Here is a 20,502-nt window from a genome sequence, read left to right as displayed (position 1 = left end):
CTAGGTCCATGTGTGGTCCAGCCCTAAATGCATATTCTAATAAAAACAACTTAATACTTCCTAAGGATAATATGAGCATCAAAGCAATATTTAGGTACTTAAAAAAAATAATATATATATATATTTAAATAGCCGATCTACTAGCTCACAACGTGTTGCGGAGGCGACACGTTGTGAGCTTGCAGATCAGCTATTTGTTTAACATACACGTCGGTCGTACGGCGAAGCATACGTCAGGCTTCCCTTTTGTTTTTTACCGAGGCAACGTACAGTCAGACTCAGACAGTTAGACACACATGGCTCCTCGGTGCAAAAATAAACAGTGTACACTACCCGACTTTACGATAATAAGGGACAGTATGTCGGGACACGGTGTTGTCATGTTGATAACTACGCTTCATGTTGTGCAGGCTGCAGCAGCAGTGCCAGTCCGCAATGCTTTGCACTCTTCCCACTGTCGGAACTAAAACCTGTACCCGTAAAAAGTCAGTGGCTGATGCCTATAAGCCAGACCGAATCACGACAGTGTGATTTGAGTCTGGCTTATTAGCCAGGCTACGGTGCCTAGGCTGTGAGAGACGGCATCGCACACGAGCAACTTGCTCCAGCACCCGGAAAACAAACATAAGCACAGCGGCGAATGGGAAGAGTGCAAAGCATCCAAAGCATCCCCTTTTACAACTTTTACTTTTTAGTTTGCTCCACATCTGAAACGGAGAAGCCGAACCATTTGTTTCTCAGTAGTAAACGCCTGTCAACCGAACCGCCCTCCTCCCAGCAGCGAGCAGCATGGAAATGGAAATAGATCCTCCCTCGTTTGAGTAAGGACGCGCTGTGATTGGCCACAATGGCCAGTGCACTTGTGCAAGACGTACTTTGATTGGCAGTCGGTGGGAAATGCTCTCGCTACAGATTTTACTAGTATTCTGGCCATAATAATCATTCTGGGCGGCGCCAGCTGTTGGTACGCAAATGCGCTTCCCGGCGCTTGATTGACAGCGCAGAATGAATTTTGACAACGCATGCGCACTGGTGTACCGCTTGTGTGCACCCCTGAATATACTACTTACTAGTCGTGCAGTACTGGGAGCGGATGGTTGGTGTGGCGAAACGGGGATAGGCTTCCACGATCTGGCTGATACCGTTTGGGCAATTTGGTATTAAAAATGTCTTAAAAGTCATTCAATTGTAACTTCAGAAATGTGCAGATACCCTGTATACACTTGTTGGTTTTGAGAAAACAATGTTGCACATATAATCATCTGAGGGGCATGGGGGGCTCTCCTGGCTCCTACAGCTCGTCGTGGAGGGCCTCTCCCTCTGCGTGGTCCAGGGCCCCCATGAGCAGCAGGGCCCCGCTGGCGTTGTCCCGCACCAGGGCGATGAAGGGGTGGTCGGCGTAGAACATCTTGGGCCTCTTGTCCACACTCTCGTCCTCCAGACCGTCCGCTCCCGTCGCGGCGTCGGGCGCCAGCTCCAGGGAGGCCCAGTGGAGGACCGCCTCCAGGTGGAGCTCGTTGGCTCGTTTCGACGACGACACCCCCGAGAAGTCCGCCGTCTTCCGGTCCCAGGCGTCGCTCAGGCCCAGCGCCGACAGCGCCTCCTAGAGGGGGAGAAAGAGAAGGATTAAGGAACGACACAGCAGTGTTGATTGAAACTATGGCGAAAGATGTCTGTTGACTACCTTTTTTTCCACTGACGAGAACTAAACAAAAAACTAAGCTAAAGTATGATGACTAAAACTAAGACTGAATACACTGACAATTTAGTCAACAAATTAATAATGTTAGAGAGGGACTAGTGGAGAAGAGATCCAGAAGAACTAAAAGACAAGTCATTGTATGCTTGGTTGCATCTGCCACTATGACGCCATCAATGCCTGCCAAAAATACATTATTTTTAGTCGACAAAATCAACTGTAGATTATTTGACAAAAAAAACGTATATTTAGTCGACTAAAACTAGACTAATATATAGACTATATTGTTTGATTATTTTGTATGTATATCATATATTATGATTATCCTTATTTAGAATATTCTTTTTTCTTCTCATCCTTGTTTATTATTTCAGCAACACTGCTTTCTGTGTGTCTGTTTGGCAGCTCAAAAAGGAAAATTGGAAACTAAACGTTCATCAGTGAAGCTGTCATAATGTTTGCACCACACATAAAAGTCAAATCAATCCCCCCCCACCCCCCAATGTGCCTCGGTGAAGAAGAGGAGTAGGAAGGGCTTGTTGTGCGCCGGCGAACAAAGCGATGCGATGGTTGGGAAGCAGCAAATGAATAATTTAAGGAGCGACGCCACTGCGACCTCAGTGCCTCAAGTCGCTTCGCCGCCGATATGATGCGGCGGTGACAGGTACTTTATCCTGCGTGAGGGCCACTCACAGTGACAGGGCTGCACCGCAGGGGCCACAGGTGAGATATTGAGAGCCCTGTTGCGTGTGCGCGCGGGAACCCGGGCCGAGGATAAAGAGGAAGGGGGCAAGACAAATGATCGAAGGTCTTGTTTTTCCTCGCAATTTCTTCTCGCCCTCTTTTGATTAGCTGTAGTTTGGACCGCAGCTGTAATTAGAGTTTATTCCCTGAAGCACCGGCGACGACACATCTTGAAGAACTTCTATAGGGGTTGACATCGGCGAAGCGCACGGCCCAATCGTGCTTTGGTTTTAAATCGGCGGGAGGCTGAGAGTACAGCAGCGCTTGCGTTGTGTAAAACAGTTATCAGCAGTGATGGATTTTTTTTTATTTAAGTAAATGTATCAATACTGCAATACAAAAATCTGTCTGTTACAAGTAAAAGTCTGTCTGTTACAAGTAAAAGTACAAAAGCATTGGCATCAAAATGTACTTAATGAGGCACATATTGGTTTGTCTGAATACTGATATAGACCCACGATTGATTCCAAACAAACAAACATGACCCGCTTTAATTACTTCAGTTATTAGTATAGCTTAATGGCTAGTATTACAGTACTATAAGCACTGTACTTAAACTACAATTTTGAGGTATCTATACTTTACTTGAGTATTTCCAATTTCCAATACTTTTACTTCTACTTCACTACATCTCAGATCCTTTTACTCCACTGCATTTATTTGAAAACTTTAGTTACTTTGTAGATTTTGATTATTATTACAAAACACCACTTCAGCTCTATATAAATTTCGGCCAATAGCCAATCTGCTAGCTCACAATGTGCCGCGATACGACGCATTGTGAGCTTGTAGATCTGCTATTTTCAAAAGATGTATTATTACAGCACAGCACGGTTCAGATCTGCAACGTTCAGATCTGCAACGCGGACCCCCATCTGAAAATGTTTCAGGGACCCCCAGAAGGGAAGGTTTGTGTAAAAAAAAAAGTTCAACCACTTTCAAGATTTGAGCTTGTACATCTGCTATTCTTGAGATCCACTGTTCTAAACCACCGTTCTAAATCCAAGGAGTTTTCTGAAAAATGTACAGGTATGTTAAAGTTAAAATGATGCAGATGCTTCCCTGCAGTTCTCTTTATATTACCTGCCAGGAACGGCAAGGAAGTACGTTGGTTTGCACAGGATTTCATAGGACCACGGCTCATAACACCAGACTGGCTCCTTGCCCGAGCATTCCTTCACATTTCATCATTTTTATAATGCGGAAACGATTGCAGGGAGATTCAGGCCCTGGCGAGTCATATTGCAAGCGCTCAACGTTTTGTGGCAGGCGGCAGCTAGGGGGGGGGGGGGGGGGGGGGAGGATGGCTATCGGTCGAATTTGAGTCAAATTAGTGTGATCGCAAGACCGCAAATCTGCGGAGGGATCGACTGATCAGGGTGTTATTTTAGGGCTGTGGGTTTAGAGAGGGAGGAGAGCGTGTGCAAGAGTGAAGGAGAGGATAGAGCAACATGACATGTCGTCACTGGCTGGTGGAAACCTCCTGAAACCTCATGTCCAAAAAACATTTGTTTCCAAAATAACCTATATATTATATACTGTATGTCCCAGTGGATCCAATGGAGTTATTATGGAGTCACGAGCTCGTGTTAATACTTTTCTTTGTCTTCTCAATAATCAGTATATGCACTACAACACAGTATATAAACCAACAGACACACTTTCACTCTCACCTTCAAGTCAAATTGTTTCATAAAAAAACGGTAGCTAAAATATCACATACGGTGTAGCAAGCTCCATACTCTGTTGCGATGCAACAAGCTGCGGGTTGGCTATTTATTTACACCTTCGCTATTAACCACTTTAACCATTATATTTAAACTTTAAACTATTGAGAAATAGCACATTTGCACACAGATATTGTTTTTAACTCAAATATTTGCTTCTGGGGTTCGGTGGCCAAAATTCTTAAAAGAGCACCATGCACCGATATAGAAACATGGGTTTTCTATTAGATAGGATTTAAGAAGACATTTGTAGAATCGGGTTCTCAGGTCTTAATGGGTTAATGTATGGGGGAACAAATCATAAAAAGTTTAAATATGGATATACTGTAGGAGGTTTCTGCCCGACAGCAACCATTGCAGCGGGGAGTGGAGGGGCAGTACTAAACCATTCCCCTCGGAGAGGAGAACACGTCCAGCTGACTGGAACCTATTATCATGTCCTCATTAGACTAGATGGTACACTACACTGTAAAGCGCATCGCGAGGGCTGATGAAATGCACTCTGCCCTCCCACTAGTTTAACAAACATCTCCGCAGACTGCACGCTGCCATGTTTCTGTTGCCGGCCGTGCCCTGAAGAGCAAGCTTTCGACATTAACATCGTAAAGGGACACGCTGCCTGGGGGGGGACGGCGGCTGTAATCTAGTATTAAAGCTTGAAGCGTCTCTTTTTGACACGGCCGTGACTTTGCTTCGGAAGGGATCCAGCAAGTACACATTATTAGAAACCCTCTTTATTTTTATGTTGCTGGGGGGATTGTAAAGCCACAAAAACCACGTTTACTGTTGCAAATGGCTAATACTACCCGTGTTATATGGCCTAATTATGGCTGAGCTACACCGCTGTTTTCTTAACCGCACGAACAAACCCTCGCGTTCCACTTCTGGGGATGTCATTATAGGCAAACGTTTTGCGTACTGTAGAGGGGAAAGTATGGACCCCTGGGGGACTCCGGTCAATGGAGTATGTCGGGTTTAAGTTGTTAAAATAAATAGTAAAAGAATTGTGTCATCCCAACGGAGGGAAATAACCTTTCTGCATTCACCCAGCAGATGGCTTGCTCAGACGAGTGCTCGCTGTCGTGCTCAGGAACGCGACATTCTAAATCCTACACGGCTTGTGCTTATAACCGTGCCCCGCGTCTGTGGCCAACACGGAAATGCCTCTCGCCTAAAACAACTACGGACAGTTTATTTTGGTCGATAAAGTATCATTTCAGGCGAACTTGAGCCACGTGAGGCACCAGCGAGCGAGCTAAAGCGAGCGAGTTCCCGTGCCGAACATTGCGAAGTTCGATTAAGCCGACTCAGCGCCATTCGAGTTGCGACCCGATAGGCACAGAATAATGTTCTGGCGAGAGCGTTCTGGCGAGAACTGCCAGTCAAAGAGGCTACTGGCCAATCACAGTACGTCCTCGCACAAGTGCACTGGCCAATCACAGCGCGTCCTTGCACAAGTGCACTGGCCAATCACAGCGCGTCCTTGCACAAGTGCACTGGCCAATCACAAGGCGTCCTTGCACAAGTGCACTGGCCAATCACAGCGCGTCCTTGCACAAGTGCACTGGCCAATCACAGCGCGTCCTTGCACAAGTGCACTGGCCAATCACCTTTCTCTCTGTTTTTACTCACCACCGCTCCGCTATTTCAGCTCCGGTGGTCAGCTCACCACCAGAGCGGTGGTCACCTCACCACCGAAAATCCAGACTATGAATAGGCCTTCAGCGTGCCCGCCCACGAGGCTGCACGGTGTGCATTCGAGGAATCATTACAGAAGAAAGGCCCACACAACGAGACCGAGCCCAGGCACTCGCTCCCTCTGTCTGGGCGATGTACGGAACGCCCTGCCCCCCCCCCGCCTCCCCTCCCCCTCGACCATCATTTCTCCAATTGGCTCGGGCAAAACATTGCTCATCATGGTGCGTTAGCACTGTTTACCCCTCCGTCTGTCAGGGCCGGGACATGGCGGCCTCCAGTTCGGGGTGCATTACGATTGAGGACGCCAGTGGTGGAAATTAACACATTTTGTGCCCAAAACGTCTGTGGACGTCTTGGGTATTACCGCACGTGCATAGCCCAAGACGTCTGTGGACGTCTTTGAAAAAAAAATATATATATATATTTGTATTTATTTTTTAATTTTTTTAATTTTTTTATTAAAAAAAAATCAAAAAAATCAAAACACTTTTTTTTCCTTTTTTTTAACACGTGGTGCCAAAGTTTGTGTTTTCGCCATTGAGAATGCATTTGGCGTTTAAATTAAATAACTCAGAAACTATAAAACATTTCAAAGTAAAAAGTTCCAGCATGTGTCTCCACAGTCAGCTGAATTATAAAAAATGTGAATGGATTTTCTAGGTTAAAGTGATTTTGGGCAGTTCTGCGTGGGCTCTCAATGTATTAACAAAGTGCATTTACTCCAGTATGTACTTAAGCACAATTTCTCAATACTTTAGTTTTACTTGACTCCACTACGATTCTTTGAAAACTTTTAGTTACGATAGTTACTTTGTAGGTTTTGATTATTTCAAACCATATACCACTTCAGCCCTAAACATGTATACATTTAGGCCATTTGAAAATAGCCGATCTACAAGCTCACAATGTGTCGCGATGCAACGCATGTGAGCTTGTAGATCTACTATTTTCTAAATATTGTACTGTATAAAACTGTACTTCTATAACACAGAACAGATGGACACGTTGGCACTGTACATCTCTGCAAACAACATTGATTGTTGTTTTTTTCTTTTCTTTTTTTTTACCACTAATACGTTGCATTGCATATCAACATTTTCAGCAGTGGTGGATTAAGTACTCACGTTTTTTACTTAAGTAAAGGTACCACTACTTCAATATAGAAGTACTCTGTTACAAGTAAAAGTCCGGAATTCAAAATGTACTTGAGTAAAAGTACAAAAGTATTGACATTAAAATGTACTTAAAGTATGAAAAGTAAAAGTACTCATTATTCAGAATTTCAACGTATACAAATCTTTTGAATATAGCAGATCTATGTAGATAGTGGTCAATGTATGTTTTGTAATAATAATCAAAATCTAGAAAGTAACTAGTCACTAAAGTAGTGGAGTAAAAGCACAATATTTGCCTCCGAGATGTAGTGGAGTAGAAATAAAAGTACTGGAAATTAGAAATACTCAAGTAAAGTACAAATACCTCAAAATTGTACTTAAGTAAATGTACTTTCCACCACTGATTTCCAGATGCAGACCACATCAACTCAATAATACATTTCCATATCAAATATGTGCCGTTTAAATCAGTGGTTTTCAGGCCAAGGACGTCTTATATTAGAGAAAGATGAAGCAGGGATGCCCAGTGTTGCCCACATTGTTTTTAATTGTGTCGCACATAAAACCTTTTCATAGATTTCATAGATAGCTTTGTATAGATTTAGTGTGACAGCACTGTCAGTGTTGGATTCACGACAATGTGTATTTTCTGACATTTACCCACTTAGACATAGACCGTCTTCACCAAACCTCTTTGCCGAAAATTGCCTATTTACAAGCTCTCTCGCTCACAACGCTGATGTTATAACACAAAGATTTGTCTGCCCCCCCCCTTTAGTAAATCCGAGGACCCCCCCCCCCTCTAGTTGTCCCCTATTGGTTTGTAACTGGAATTCTGCCGAGTCATTAGCACGGCCATCGCACCGCCCGGCATGTGCGCTTGCTCAGCATGGGCACATGCTCGGCTAGCACCCTGCTCCCTTGCGACGTCACGTATTCAGGGGTTTGCAGAAATGTACAATGCCAAAACAAAAGAAAATAAATTGCGATAATGTTGTGTGAATATTTCATCATCCTGTGCTATCCCTCCCCCCTCTCTCTGCTCATCAGACCTGATATAACATGTTGTACGCAGGTGTCGCACGTCTAAAACTGCCGATCTACAAGCTCACGACGCGGCGCGGCACATTGTGAGCTTGTGTGTTGGCTATTTTCGATGTGCAACACGGTACATGAATCAGGCATCGGTCTCAGACATCTGGTTCCTCACATGTGCTCCAGTGTGCCATCGCTCAATGGCCGCGCCATGCTCTGCTGACCTAAATAGGAGTGACATTCAGCGGGTGAGGGAGGGAGAGGTGTGTGTGTGCGCGCGCCCACATGTGTGTGTGTGTGGGTGTGTGTGTGTGCGTGTGTCTGTTGGGGGGGGGGGGGGATTCGATGGCTCAGGGGATGAAGTGGAAACTATAAATAGCGGTATAGAGTTCTCTCTTTCTTTCTGTCTTTCTCTCTCTTTCCCCTCTGGTGAAGGGCAGGCTGTGATGGGAGGGAGGAGGTCTGTGGCCAGAGAGAGAGAGAAACTTAACGATCTTGGCCTGTAGGTCACTGGCTAAAATACCCTCATTGCTCTCTCTCTCTCTCTCACGCGCACACGCACGCGCACGCACACGCACACACACACACACACACACACACACACACACACACACACACACACACACACACACACACACACACACAGTGTGTGTCTCTCTCTCTACACAGTAATGGCATTGGCCTGAGCTGCAGTCTGGCTGAATGTCCAGCCGGTGACTAAGACATACGAGCACGCACGGGAGAACTCACTCAATCATGGCTAATGAGGTCGAAAAGGTCATCAAATATTTACGAGAGCACACACACACACACATGCACACACTCCCCAGTATACAGTGTGTGTCGGGGGGGAGAGCTGTCTTTGACATCGCTACCACCGTCTTGTACCGTATGAATTAATCACATTTAAAATAAAGCCTTTGCACCGATGTGCACCGATAATAATCTCAATAAAAAAGTGGAGGCCGCTTTCGCATGTAAATGTGGTTAAAAAAAACACGGCCTTGCGGGGATGAAAGCGTGCGTGCACGTGTGATGGAATGGGATGTAAAGCTGTAGTAGACGAGCTAAAAGCACGCCGCGTCAATGGGATCGCTGCCTGGAGGTGTTGTCGATGAGCGAATAGTGAATGAAGAGGCTTTGAAGCCCAGACAGGTGCACAGCTAGCTGCATGCTGCTGCACCGTGCCCACTGCATCGGAGCGTCAATGAATGAAGGGACCAATAGTGGAAAAAGTACTTGCAGGTTTTACTTAAGTAAAAGTATCAATACTGCAATGTAGAACTACTCTGTAAAAGTCTGGTATTCAAAATGTACTTGAGTAAAAGTACAAAGTACCAGTATTGGTACCAAAAGTAGAATGTACTCATTATGCAGATTGTCCCATTTCAAGTTTTCAAATGTTTAATCATCTTTTAAAAAATACCCGATCTGCAAGCTCACAATGCGTCGCTTTGCGGCACACTGTGAGCTTGTAGATCAGCTATTTTCAAATGGCCGAAATGTATATAGGGCTGAAGTGTGTAATGCATGTTTTAAAAAAAAAAAAAAAATTAAATTACAATAGTAACTAGTAACTAAAAGTTTTAGAAGTAAAAGTGTTGGAAATTGAAAATACTGCAGTAAATACCTATTAAGTACAGTACTTAAGTAAATATGTACTTAGTTACTTTCCACCACTGGAAGGGACACAGATGGGAGGACGACAAAATATTTAACTCAAGATACCAGTTTCATCCAATCAGGAGCGAGAACCTGCACACTACTTTCTCCTGATTGGCTGAAGATTGGCCAACCACCTGGAAATGTATTTTCAGTGAGACGCGTTGTGAGCTTGTAGATCGGCTATTTTCAGCATGCAACCAAGTCTAACCGAATGTAAAATCTGCCATTATGACACCACCAAGGCCCGCCAAAAAAAATTTTTAGTCGACAAAATCAACTGTAGATCTAGTCTAAATATATGCGTCATTCCACGCCACGTGTCGAAGCTTGTGCATCTGGTACTTTTGATGCTTTTGTGTGATGCTGTGGGCATTCGTTTATGAAATAACAGTATAATGGAGATGCCCGACATTGACGATATACAGATTGGCGGCGAATCGAGGCGATCGCAAATTCCGCGACGCCGTCTCCGCCTTGCGATCTCAACTCGTCCTCTGTGCCCCACGCAACGCCCAAGGCATGCTATCCCTTTAAAAAAGAAAAGAAAAATAAAGACTCCCCCCACACCCAACTCACCCCCCCCAGTCCACGGAGATGCAGATGAAACATTTCCCGGCTCCCCAGAGCCATCTCCCCTTTTAACCCCCATCATCCAGCCCGCACGTCCAACCAGCTCCTCAGCCCTGCTCAATCATCAGACTAATTAAATGCAATATGGAGCGCCGCACGCCAGAGACTTGTTGCCATGTTACCCCAGGCCCGATTGGAGGACTGTTCCACTGTATAGTATCTCCCTCTGTCTGTCTCTCTCTCCCTCCCTCCCTCTCTCTCTCCCTCCCTCCCTCCCTCCCTCTCTCCCTCTCTCTCTCTCTCTCTCTCTCTCTCTCTCTCTCTCTCTCTCTCCCTCTCTCTCTCTCTCTCTCTCCCCGCCAGCTTGACAGTAGTGCCTGTAGCGCTCGCTCACAGACAAACGGCTGATCGATGCTGGGCATCATCAGCAGTCGGCACCCAGCAGCGCCGTATAGCATCTAAGATTCATGCAGCGCTGCGTTGGCCGCCACGCTACGGAGGGGAGAGATAAAGGCCAGCCAAAGACCACCTCCCAGAGGCCTTCATCGTGTCCTCCTCGTCACCTCTCCCTCCCACGCAGTGCCACTATGTGCCCGTGCACCTTGGCTCTGCCGCGGGGCCTCCAATAGGCTCCTGCCGTAATGGAACATGACCTCTATGTCACGATGGGGGATCCTCCATTTTTAAACACGCAAGTGTTTAGAAAGATTAAGCCAGAGCCGTTTTTTTTTCTCTCTCTTCTTCCTTAAAGGGACATTTCACCGCTGAAAGAAACTGCAGTCACTCAATATTAATAGGATTTGTAGGAGATAAGAGTAGCACAGTTTGAAATGTGCACCCTATGGCCAGAAAAATAATGAAGTCTGTGTGTTTGACTAGGGTTTGACTGGATTGCTGAATTCCTACAATGACCATAATGCCTTGGTGCACTGACCACATTTTCATGACAAATGAACATGGTGTCATGACTAAAATATCTAAAAGCACAAACAAAATTCGTCATTAAAATAAGATCTGGTTGGGGGTGAAGTGGCCTTTTAAGGGCGGCCTTCGTCTCGTGGACGGAGGGCGGTGCAGGCACAGAGGGAGGTTATGTCAGGAGGAACTCGTTCAGTTCTATTTATAAACTAGTTCAGCAGCTAGTGTGCGCCGCCCGCCCGCCCGCCCGCTGAGGTTATATGTGACTGTAATGGCTGCTGACAGGATCTCCGTGCCGCCGCCCTGGATTCCATGTTGGCGCTCGGCTAATGGTGCAGCCTAAGCCCCGATTTATACTTTGTCGTACGATCGGGAGTCGGGAGTCGACTTACAAGTTCACAACGTGAACGGGAGCTTAAATTAGGCATTTAGGGTCTGATGGACAAAGCCGTAGGCATTGTCTCCACTGCAGGAAAGGGAGTGTGTGCGTGCGTGCGTGCGTGCGTGCGTGCGTGCGTGCGAGTGAGTGAGTGAGTGTGTGAGTGTGTGACTGAGTGAGAGAGAGAGAGAGAGAGAGAGTGAGCAGGGAGGCATGCTTTCCTCCTCGGACACATTTGTCTTCGGAGATTTGAGGAATTCACTGGGAAAAATCTATTTCAGGTTCCTCCGCTTAGATAAGAAGTGAAAAACCTTGAAATGATCGCCGATGGAGATAGAGGGGCTTCGGGGTGTGATGTATACCTCGAAGGGTGTGTGTGTGTGTTGGGGGGGCGGGGACTTAGGAATGGGATGCGAGAGAGAGGCGTGAGGGATGGTGGTTTGGCGGAGAGATGGCGTGGCAGAGGATGCAGCTGTGGAAGAAGTACCACTTAAGTACTAGTACTAATTTTACTTGAGTAAAAGTACCAACACCACAGTATGAAAATACTCTGTTACAGGGAATGAATCCTGTAAAAGTCCAAAAGTAATGGCATCCAAATAATATTAAAAGTACCAAGGTAAGGTAATATAGCATTATTTGTTTTTAAGTTACAAGGCAAGCTCATGTCCCACCGCGACGTGAGATTGTAGATTGGCTATTAGTCAAAGTAAAAATAGGGCTTGATTGGTTAGTGTATTATAAGAATCCACTGTGAATGTGCAAAGTAACTGGCTGAAGCTGTCAAAGAATTGAGTCAGCAATTCTAGTCGAGTAAAAAGCAATTTGCCCCTGAGATGTAGTGGAGTAGAATTACAAGTACAATGTAAAAACTAGAATAGAACTGGGATGGTTGGTTGGTTTGTAATTCTGTTGAGACGATCCTGCGTCGAGGTTTGGCACGACCTTTGACACAATCCTGTTTCTGGTTTGCCTGCATTTTGACCTGAAGGTGAAAAATTCTCATTTCTCCCCTGAGCTAGTAGGACATTTATTTAACCCATTTTGGGCGGGAAGCCGGGAACCCCTTTTGGTGTTAGCATTATGTTATGCTTTACCTATTGAAAAATAGCAGATCTACAAGCTCATAGCACGCCACCGAGTGGCGCGCTACGAGCTTGTAGGTCTGCTATTTTTGAAAAATCGAAGAACCACTGACATAGAAACATAGCTTTTTCAGAAAACTGTCAGGATGTAGAAGACATTTTTAGAATATCATCTCAGGTCAAAATGGGTTAAATAAATAAAAATAAATTGATTGAAAGCTTTATTTATTCTCTAAAGAGCATTGAGGTTCAGCCTCATTTGCAATGCTGCCCAGATCACATACAAAATCAACAATTAAGGCATACAGTATGCAAGGGATAATGAATGGCTATAGGTGATTTATTGTTGATAAATAAATCACTGACAGGCCCTGAAGGCCCGACTATTCGGTCTTTTACTTAAGGCCTCACTCAGACCTTTACTGCATTGTTGTATGCTTGTTGGATGAATGTTGTGTAGTGTCATGGCCACCCCAATGCATTTCCAATGGAAGTCACATGGTTTGTAGTCCACATTTTGGACTACAAGCTGTTGTATGGCTTTCGGCTGTGTTTCGACTGCGCCCCTCCCCCTCATACAACACAAATGTTGTGTCAAACCATGTGACTTCCATTGGAAATGCATTGGGGCGGCCATGACACTACACAACATTCATCCAACAAGCATACAACAATGCAGTAAAGGTCTGAGTGAGGCCTGACACTACACAACATTCATCCAACAAGCATACAGCAATGCAGTAAAGGTCTGAGTGAGGCCTAACGGAGTCTGTTTCTATATTGTAGTATTGATACTTTACTTTTACTTAAGTAAAAAAAATATATAAGTACTTTTTCCACCACTGCTTGGTTCTCCTCCCCAGTACTGGAAGAGAGGACGGACTACACAGAACATGGAGGCGAGCGTGCGGGGATGAGGGATGGGCTCTGGGCCGGCGAGGTGGCGGAGCAGCGGAGGAAGACAGTGATGAAGTGTCGGGAGAGAGAGATAGAGAGAGAGAGGAGGAATAATGGATGAGGACAATAGAAGTGCATTAGAGCAGGAGGGAGACGCGTGTCGAGTCCGTGGCGTGCATGACGGTGTGACGCCGATGAGATGATGCCTCAGATTGTTACATTATCTCTGTGCTTATTTCATGTGTGGGTCCGGGTGACGCAAAGCTGACATGATCCAGTCTATTAACTCCCCCTCGTGTGGGCTCACATCCACTCCTGTTATCTTTCTTTCTTTCTTTTCTTTTCTTTTTAGGTAGGTAGGGAGCAGTATTGATTTCGTTGACTTGTCTAAAACTATGATGAAAAACCTGTCGACTAGCTTTTTTCAAAAGCAAATAAAAGCGTAGCTATGATGACTAAAACTAAGACTAAATATATATTGCCAATGTTGTCAACAAATAAAAACTAGACTAAAATCTTAGGGAGGGACTATAGTAATCCAGGTGAATTAAAAGACAAGTCATTTTATGTTTGGTCTGAAAATAGCAGATCTACAATGCATCGCGCTGTGACACGTTGTGAGATTGTAGATTGGCTATTTTCAGCATGCAACCAAGTTTAAAATCTGCCGTTTTTGTGAGGGTACCTACCTACCCTAGGGGACACGGGGAGAACATGCAAACTCCTTTTTGCCAACCCCACATAGGCACTGATGACGCGTCGGAGAGAACACGCTCCCAGCGGGAATCGAACCCAGGACCTTTTAGCATCAGCGCTACAGACTGCGGTGCCGTGCTTCCTAAATTACATTTTTAACATTGTGGCCAAGAAAAACAAGCCTGAGTAGTTGAGCAGGGATGGAAATGAGTAGCTCGTCTGTGCTATCTTCCTCCGTGAGTGTCGTGTGTGATTATTTGAATCCTGCTTTCATGGAGACTCGAGAAATATTTTTTCTCTTTTATGTTTATTTTCCATAGCACTCCTCTACAGTACCTTATGATGCAGATAATTATGTTGGTTATTTGTCTGGTGGTTGTTGTCGTCGTATTCATTATATAGATGGGTTGTTCTTGACCATAAATGTTAAGAAGGTTACTTAGAAACGTTTAAGTAAGACAGCTGCTAGGTTCATTGTTTACCCGGTATCCTAGCTGCTTTGTTTGGCAATACGCTGTTCTCTCTGCATTCACGTTGTTGCTCGTTGACTGGAGGTCACGCTTACTCTGATCTCACGCTTCTAAGTCGTTCTGAATTAAACGCCAGAATCCGCGAAATGCCTCCTGAATTGTACGTAGTAACTGCTGACTCGAGGAATGCTTTTCTCTCCTCATTGTACTGCATAAGAACTGACCACTAACTAATGGTTAGCTCTCCTTGTCTCTCGTCCACACAGATACATCATGATTTATGATCAGCGGTGGAAAAGTAACTAAGTACATTTACTCAAGTGCAGTACTTAACTATAGTATTTTGAGGTATCTGTACTTTACTAGAGTATTTCCAATTTCCAATAGTTTTATTTCTACTACACTACATCTCAGATCAAAATATTACTCCACTACATTTCTTTGAAAACTTTAGTAATTGTTATTTTGTAGATGTATTATTACAAAATAAACATACATTAACCACTTCAGCCCATTTGAAAATAGAAGATGTACAAGCTGCCCATACATACATATATATATATATATATATATATATATGTGAAATAGGCATAACGAGTACTTTCTACTTTAAGTACATTTTGATACCAATACTTTTGTACAGTACTTTTACTCAAGTACATTTTGAATTCCGGACTTTTGCTTGCAACAGAGTATTTCTATATTGCAGTATTGATACTTACACAATACACAATACGAGTACACAATACGAGTACTTTTTCTACCACTGGCAAAAGCTCTCCTTGTCCCTCATCCACCATGATTTATGATGTTCACCCCCCCCCCTCGCCCTGCCACAGGCTCACAGGGAGAGAGTCCCCAGAGGAGAGAATCCCCGCAGGCCTCTGCAGGAGAGACCCCTGGGAAATCTTCTGTGAACGGTATAGCTTCAGCTGTGTGTTAGCCGTGTTCATACTAATGGGCAGGGCGCTACCCAAGCCAGATGCCCATCCTGATGTTGGACAGTACTAGACCATTTTGACCTGAGATCAGATTCTGACAGTTTTCTGAAAAAGCTATGTTTCTATGTCAGTCATTCTTCGATTTTTCAAAAATAGCAGATCTACAAGCTCGTAGCGCGCCACTCGGTGGCGCGCTATGAGCTTGTAGATCTGCTATTTTTCAATAGCTAAAGCATAACATAATGCTAACACCAAAAGGGGTTCCCGCCTAAAATGGGCTAGACCACCGATTGCTAATGATTGATTGATTTCAAGATTATAATTATTGAACAATTATAATCTTGAAATCAAATTTGAAAAAACAAAAAACAAAAAAACATTTAGATTCAAGTTTCTATATTGAGAACATTTAAAGGAGTGGCGTGATTTTTGTACTTTTTTCTGTTTTGTATATACGGGTCTATGGACTAGTTAACATTACTCTAATAGACCCCCAGGTGTTTTGTATATACGGGTCTATGGAGTTAACATTACTCTAATAGACCCCCAGGTGTTTTGTATATACGGGTCTATGGAGTTAACATTACTCTAATAGACCCCCAGGTGTTTTGTATATACGGGTCTATGGAGTTAACATTACTCTAATAGACCCCCAGGTGTTTTGTATATACGGGTCTATGGAGTTAACATTACTCTAATAGACCCCCAGGTGTTTTGTATATACGGGTCTATGGAGTTAACATTTCTCTAATAGACCCCCAGGTGTTTTGTATATACGGGTCTATGGAGTTAACATTACTCTAATAGACCCCCAGGTGTTTTGTATATACGGGTCTATGGAGTTAACATTACTCTAATAGACCCCCAGGTGTTTTGTATATACGGGTCTATGGAGTTAACATTACTCTAATAGACCCCCAGGTGTTTTGTATATACGGGTCTATGGAGTTAACATTACTCTAATAGACCCCCAGGTGCATAATATTCAAATATATACCTGTGTATTTTTGGTTTCTTCCTGGAAGCTGAAAGCCTTTGAGTCAAAAGGTCCAGTCGAAATACACCACTTTAGTGGCATCATAACCCTAACCCTTCCCCCATTATTATACAGCTGTGGGCGAGGCTTAAGTTCAGGTGGGTGGTATTAAGGTGAAAAGTAATGAACTATTGATGACATCAGGAATCTCCATATATGGGCTTAATATTGATGACATCAGGGATCTCCATGCCATCCCTGATGATGTCACGTGATGTCACGTGCTCCATCCCTGATAATGTCACGTGATGTCACGTGCTCCATCCCTGATGATGTCACGTGATGTCACATGCTCCATCCCTGATGATGTCACGTGATGTCACAAGCCCCGACCAACCAACACACTCCTTCGGTCGCAATAATAATAAAATAAATGTCTATAATTGTGCATGAAGAAACATTTCTCTAAAAGAGAAAACCAGCACTCACGGAACTCATGTTTTAAGGCACTCTTAATTTATGTAATTGTTGACATGATATGCTGCAGAGCAGCAGCAACGAACGCGTTTCGGCATTCAAGCCTTCATCAGCGTTGTCTGCTGGAGACACGGGAAGTGTCACATTATATAGTCTCCCTAGGTGAGACAACTTCCTCTGTCCCGTGCAGACACATGAACACACAGCCAACTTGTACCACAAGTGCAAATATTCAGCAGTTCAGACATAGCCTGGTTAATAAACCAGACCGAATCAGCCGTTGGCAAAAAAAAGTTGCCTGCCAGCGGATTACGGTCTGGCGAGGCTCAGTAGCACGCCTCTTTCCTACAGCAGAGAACAGGTCGGACCAATCGGGACACGGTATGCAATATAGGCAGGCTTTGGTACAGTGACGTTCAATGCTTGAGACCTTTGACTGACAGTAGCTCTGACCAATTGCGTCGAAGAGAAAATGTTCCCCGGGAAATGAAATCCAAGTGGAGCCAGCCCAGACTGATATACCGCGACAGTGTTGTGTGATATTAGTCTGGCTTATTAGCCAGGCTAGTTCAGACAGTCATTAAATAATAGACATCAAAGTCGATAAATGCATATATAGGACTAAAGGCGAAATATCAGAGTTTCCTGTCATCTTGTCACATATAAAAGTCCCAGAGGTTATGGGTATACACATTGAAACACAGTATTTACAAAATACAAACAGGTACATCTGACTGAGTCCTTGAGGGAAATATAGAAAAACATTTGGGTTGACTGATAAAGTTCATCATAGGTTCTCATAGAGTGCTATTTTATAAGTCCACTCCTCTCTTCAAAGGTTGTCATTAAATCTGCATTAAGACAAAGGAACACGAGTAATATAATTTTGCATGCCCAATATAGGGATGGCAGGTTTAAATATCAGGACACATAGGTGCATAATTGCCAATATCAGTGTCGTCAAAAAAATAAAGGTTATGTAGCCTCTAGTCTAGAGTCTAGTACTAGGCCACATGGCCTGGTGAAACCCCTTCTCTGTCAGTGTCTCAGAGGATGGCTCCATCATCCCTATAACAACAGCCCAGACACTGCCTCTGTGAACCTCAGAAAACCCCACTCATGCTCTACTACTGTAGCTTCATCCAGCACAGACCATCAGAGCCTGACGGGGTCTCCTCTCCCCCTCTCCCCTCACCCAGGCCACTGACCGGGCGGCTCCGAGGGCGCAGAGAGCACAGGGTCCACGCAGGCCCACAGGAGGACCTTGTCACGCCTGGAACGGGGGGAGTCTGGAAATGAGCTACAGCTCAGGGTCATCCTCAGACCTGCATGCCAGGCTGTCTGGGAGGTTGGACGCTGCAGTGGCTAACCGGAGACCCCTCCCGTCCGTCTGCTGCTGGTCCCCTGGCACCCGGCCCATGTGACCGCGTGCACCGGGCACATATACCTGTGTCTCAGAGAGCGAGGACGACGTCGAGACAGAGGAGGAGGAGGAGGTAGTGGGAAGCGAAGGGAGGGAAAGGGCAGACGAGTGAGAGAGAGGGAGAGACAGAGAGAGAGGGGGGGGGGGGGGGGGGGGGGGGGCACTGGTGACAGAAGAGGAGAGGAGGGGGAAGAATGCAGAGAAAAGACAGTGTGTGAGAGAGAGAGCGAGAGAGAGAGAACTGGGAAGAGAACCAAGCAAGGCAGAGATAAATTTGGAAAGCTGAGGCGGAAAATGCTTAATTTAGATTCTATCCTATACGATTGTGTTGCGCGCCAAAAAATAGCAATAGTCCAAGCGTCGCATATTCTCGTCACTCGCCAGTTAACAGCATTGTCAGTGGCGGTCATGGAGGGAGACGGCTGCTCAAATGTGACCTTCGTTCGTCCCGTCCAGTCCCCCCTATCCCTGGTCCCTGAGGGTGCACGCAGGGCTATAGCGGCTGGCGCCGGGCCCGCTGACGTGGCAGCAGTGTTCATTTGGTCGGCTAAAACCATCACGAAAAATGTTCACCGGCTACCTTTTTTCACTGACAAAAACGAAGAAAAAAGACTAAAACCAAGACTCAATTTCTTAACAATTTCGTCATCAAATGAAAACTGGCCTAAACTGTCCCTTGGGAGGGACTAGTGGAGAAGAGATCCAGTAGAAATAAAAGACGTTTTATGTGTGATTACACTGGGGTCGGGTGTTAACAACGTTGCAAGCTTGTAGGATCGGCTATTTTCAGCATTCAACCATTTGTAAAATCTGCCATTGCGACGGCATCATGGTCCCCGCCAAAATACATATACTTGTACTTAAAATGTTATAGGACCTATATGCCTATTCTATTGTGCGTGTGTTTGTGTGTGTATGTGTGTGTGTGTGTGTGTGTGTGTGCGTGCGTGCGTGCGTGCGTGCGTGCGTGCGTGCGTGCGTGCGTGCGTGCGTGCGTGCGTGCGTGCGTGCGTGCGCATACCTTCAGGCTGAGCGTGCAGGTGATGTTGGCGACAGGCAGGGACACGGAGGCGCTGGTCGTGGCGTTGCTCCCGTCCAGCCGGTCCAGCCAGGCGGCGAGCAGCTCGGGGGAGAGCAGCCGGTCCAGCCGGGACAGAGCCTCCACGTGGAAGGGCAGCAGCAGCACCAGGCTGGCCCGGCCCGCCCACAGCCCCAGCTCCACCACTTGCACCATGTTCTGCACGTCCTCGTAGTGGCGGTACACGCCTGGGGAAAAAGTCCCAAGGGAAATTTAATTTGCCCCAGTCTTTGAACCTTTTTTAAAACATCAAAATTGGCTAATGGGCAAGTTAGAATAGAGAGTGAGACACTGGACCTTGTTGGTATGGCTGGAGGTGTTTTTTTAATCAATCTATCTATCTATCTATCTATCTATCTATCTATTATATACTGATTGTATGATGGTCTTTCTTGTGAATGTTACCATTACAGTGATTTTAGTTAACACATGTTTTAGGAGTGAGTTATAGTATATGCTGCAATTATTTATTGGGATCACAATGTATAATTAAGCCCTCTGACTTTTCCCTGTTTACTTGAGTAAAAGTACAAAGGTATTGGTATCTAAAATGTACTTAAAGTCACAGTGAACTTGGAGATCGGCTATTTTCAAATGGCCTAAATGTATAAAGGGCTGAAGTGGTTATTGTATATTATTTTGTAATAAATAGTAAAAGTACAATATTTGACTATGAGATGTTGTGGTGTAGAAGTACAATTACAACAAATTGGAAATACAGTAAAGTAAAAGTACCTCAAAATTGTACTTAAGTATATGTACTATGTTACTTTCCCCCACTGGCAGGGACAAAATGAAGATTTTAGATTCATTACAGGGGTCCTTACATTTTTACAATGTTTTTACAAGCCACGGAACCCCTGAGAGATGATGAAGCAGGGACACCCTCTAGCTGGGTTTAACCACTCC

General features: G+C 44.9%; 1 protein-coding gene across 2 annotated transcripts in view; it reads right to left on the bottom strand.

Moving 5' to 3' along the window:
- Nucleotides 1–310: 310 nt before the first annotated feature.
- Nucleotides 311–20,502, bottom strand: part of serpinh2 (serine (or cysteine) peptidase inhibitor, clade H, member 2) — a 39,543-nt gene continuing 19,351 nt past the window's right edge. For both annotated transcript variants that reach the window (XM_079490519.1, XM_079490520.1), the window contains exons 6-7: nt 19,537–19,781; nt 311–1,603 (exon numbers count right to left, since the gene is read on the bottom strand). In XM_079490519.1, coding sequence (XP_079346645.1) covers nt 1,292–1,603; nt 19,537–19,781 — 557 coding nt within the window. In that variant the 3' untranslated portion in view covers nt 311–1,291. The remainder of the gene's footprint in view (nt 1,604–19,536; nt 19,782–20,502) is intronic.

Source organism: Electrona antarctica (genome assembly GCF_951216825.1).
Source record: "Electrona antarctica genome assembly, chromosome: 21".
In the NCBI taxonomy this organism is placed as follows: domain Eukaryota; kingdom Metazoa; phylum Chordata; class Actinopteri; order Myctophiformes; family Myctophidae; genus Electrona; species Electrona antarctica.
This window is presented reverse-complemented; position numbering and strand designations above follow the sequence as displayed.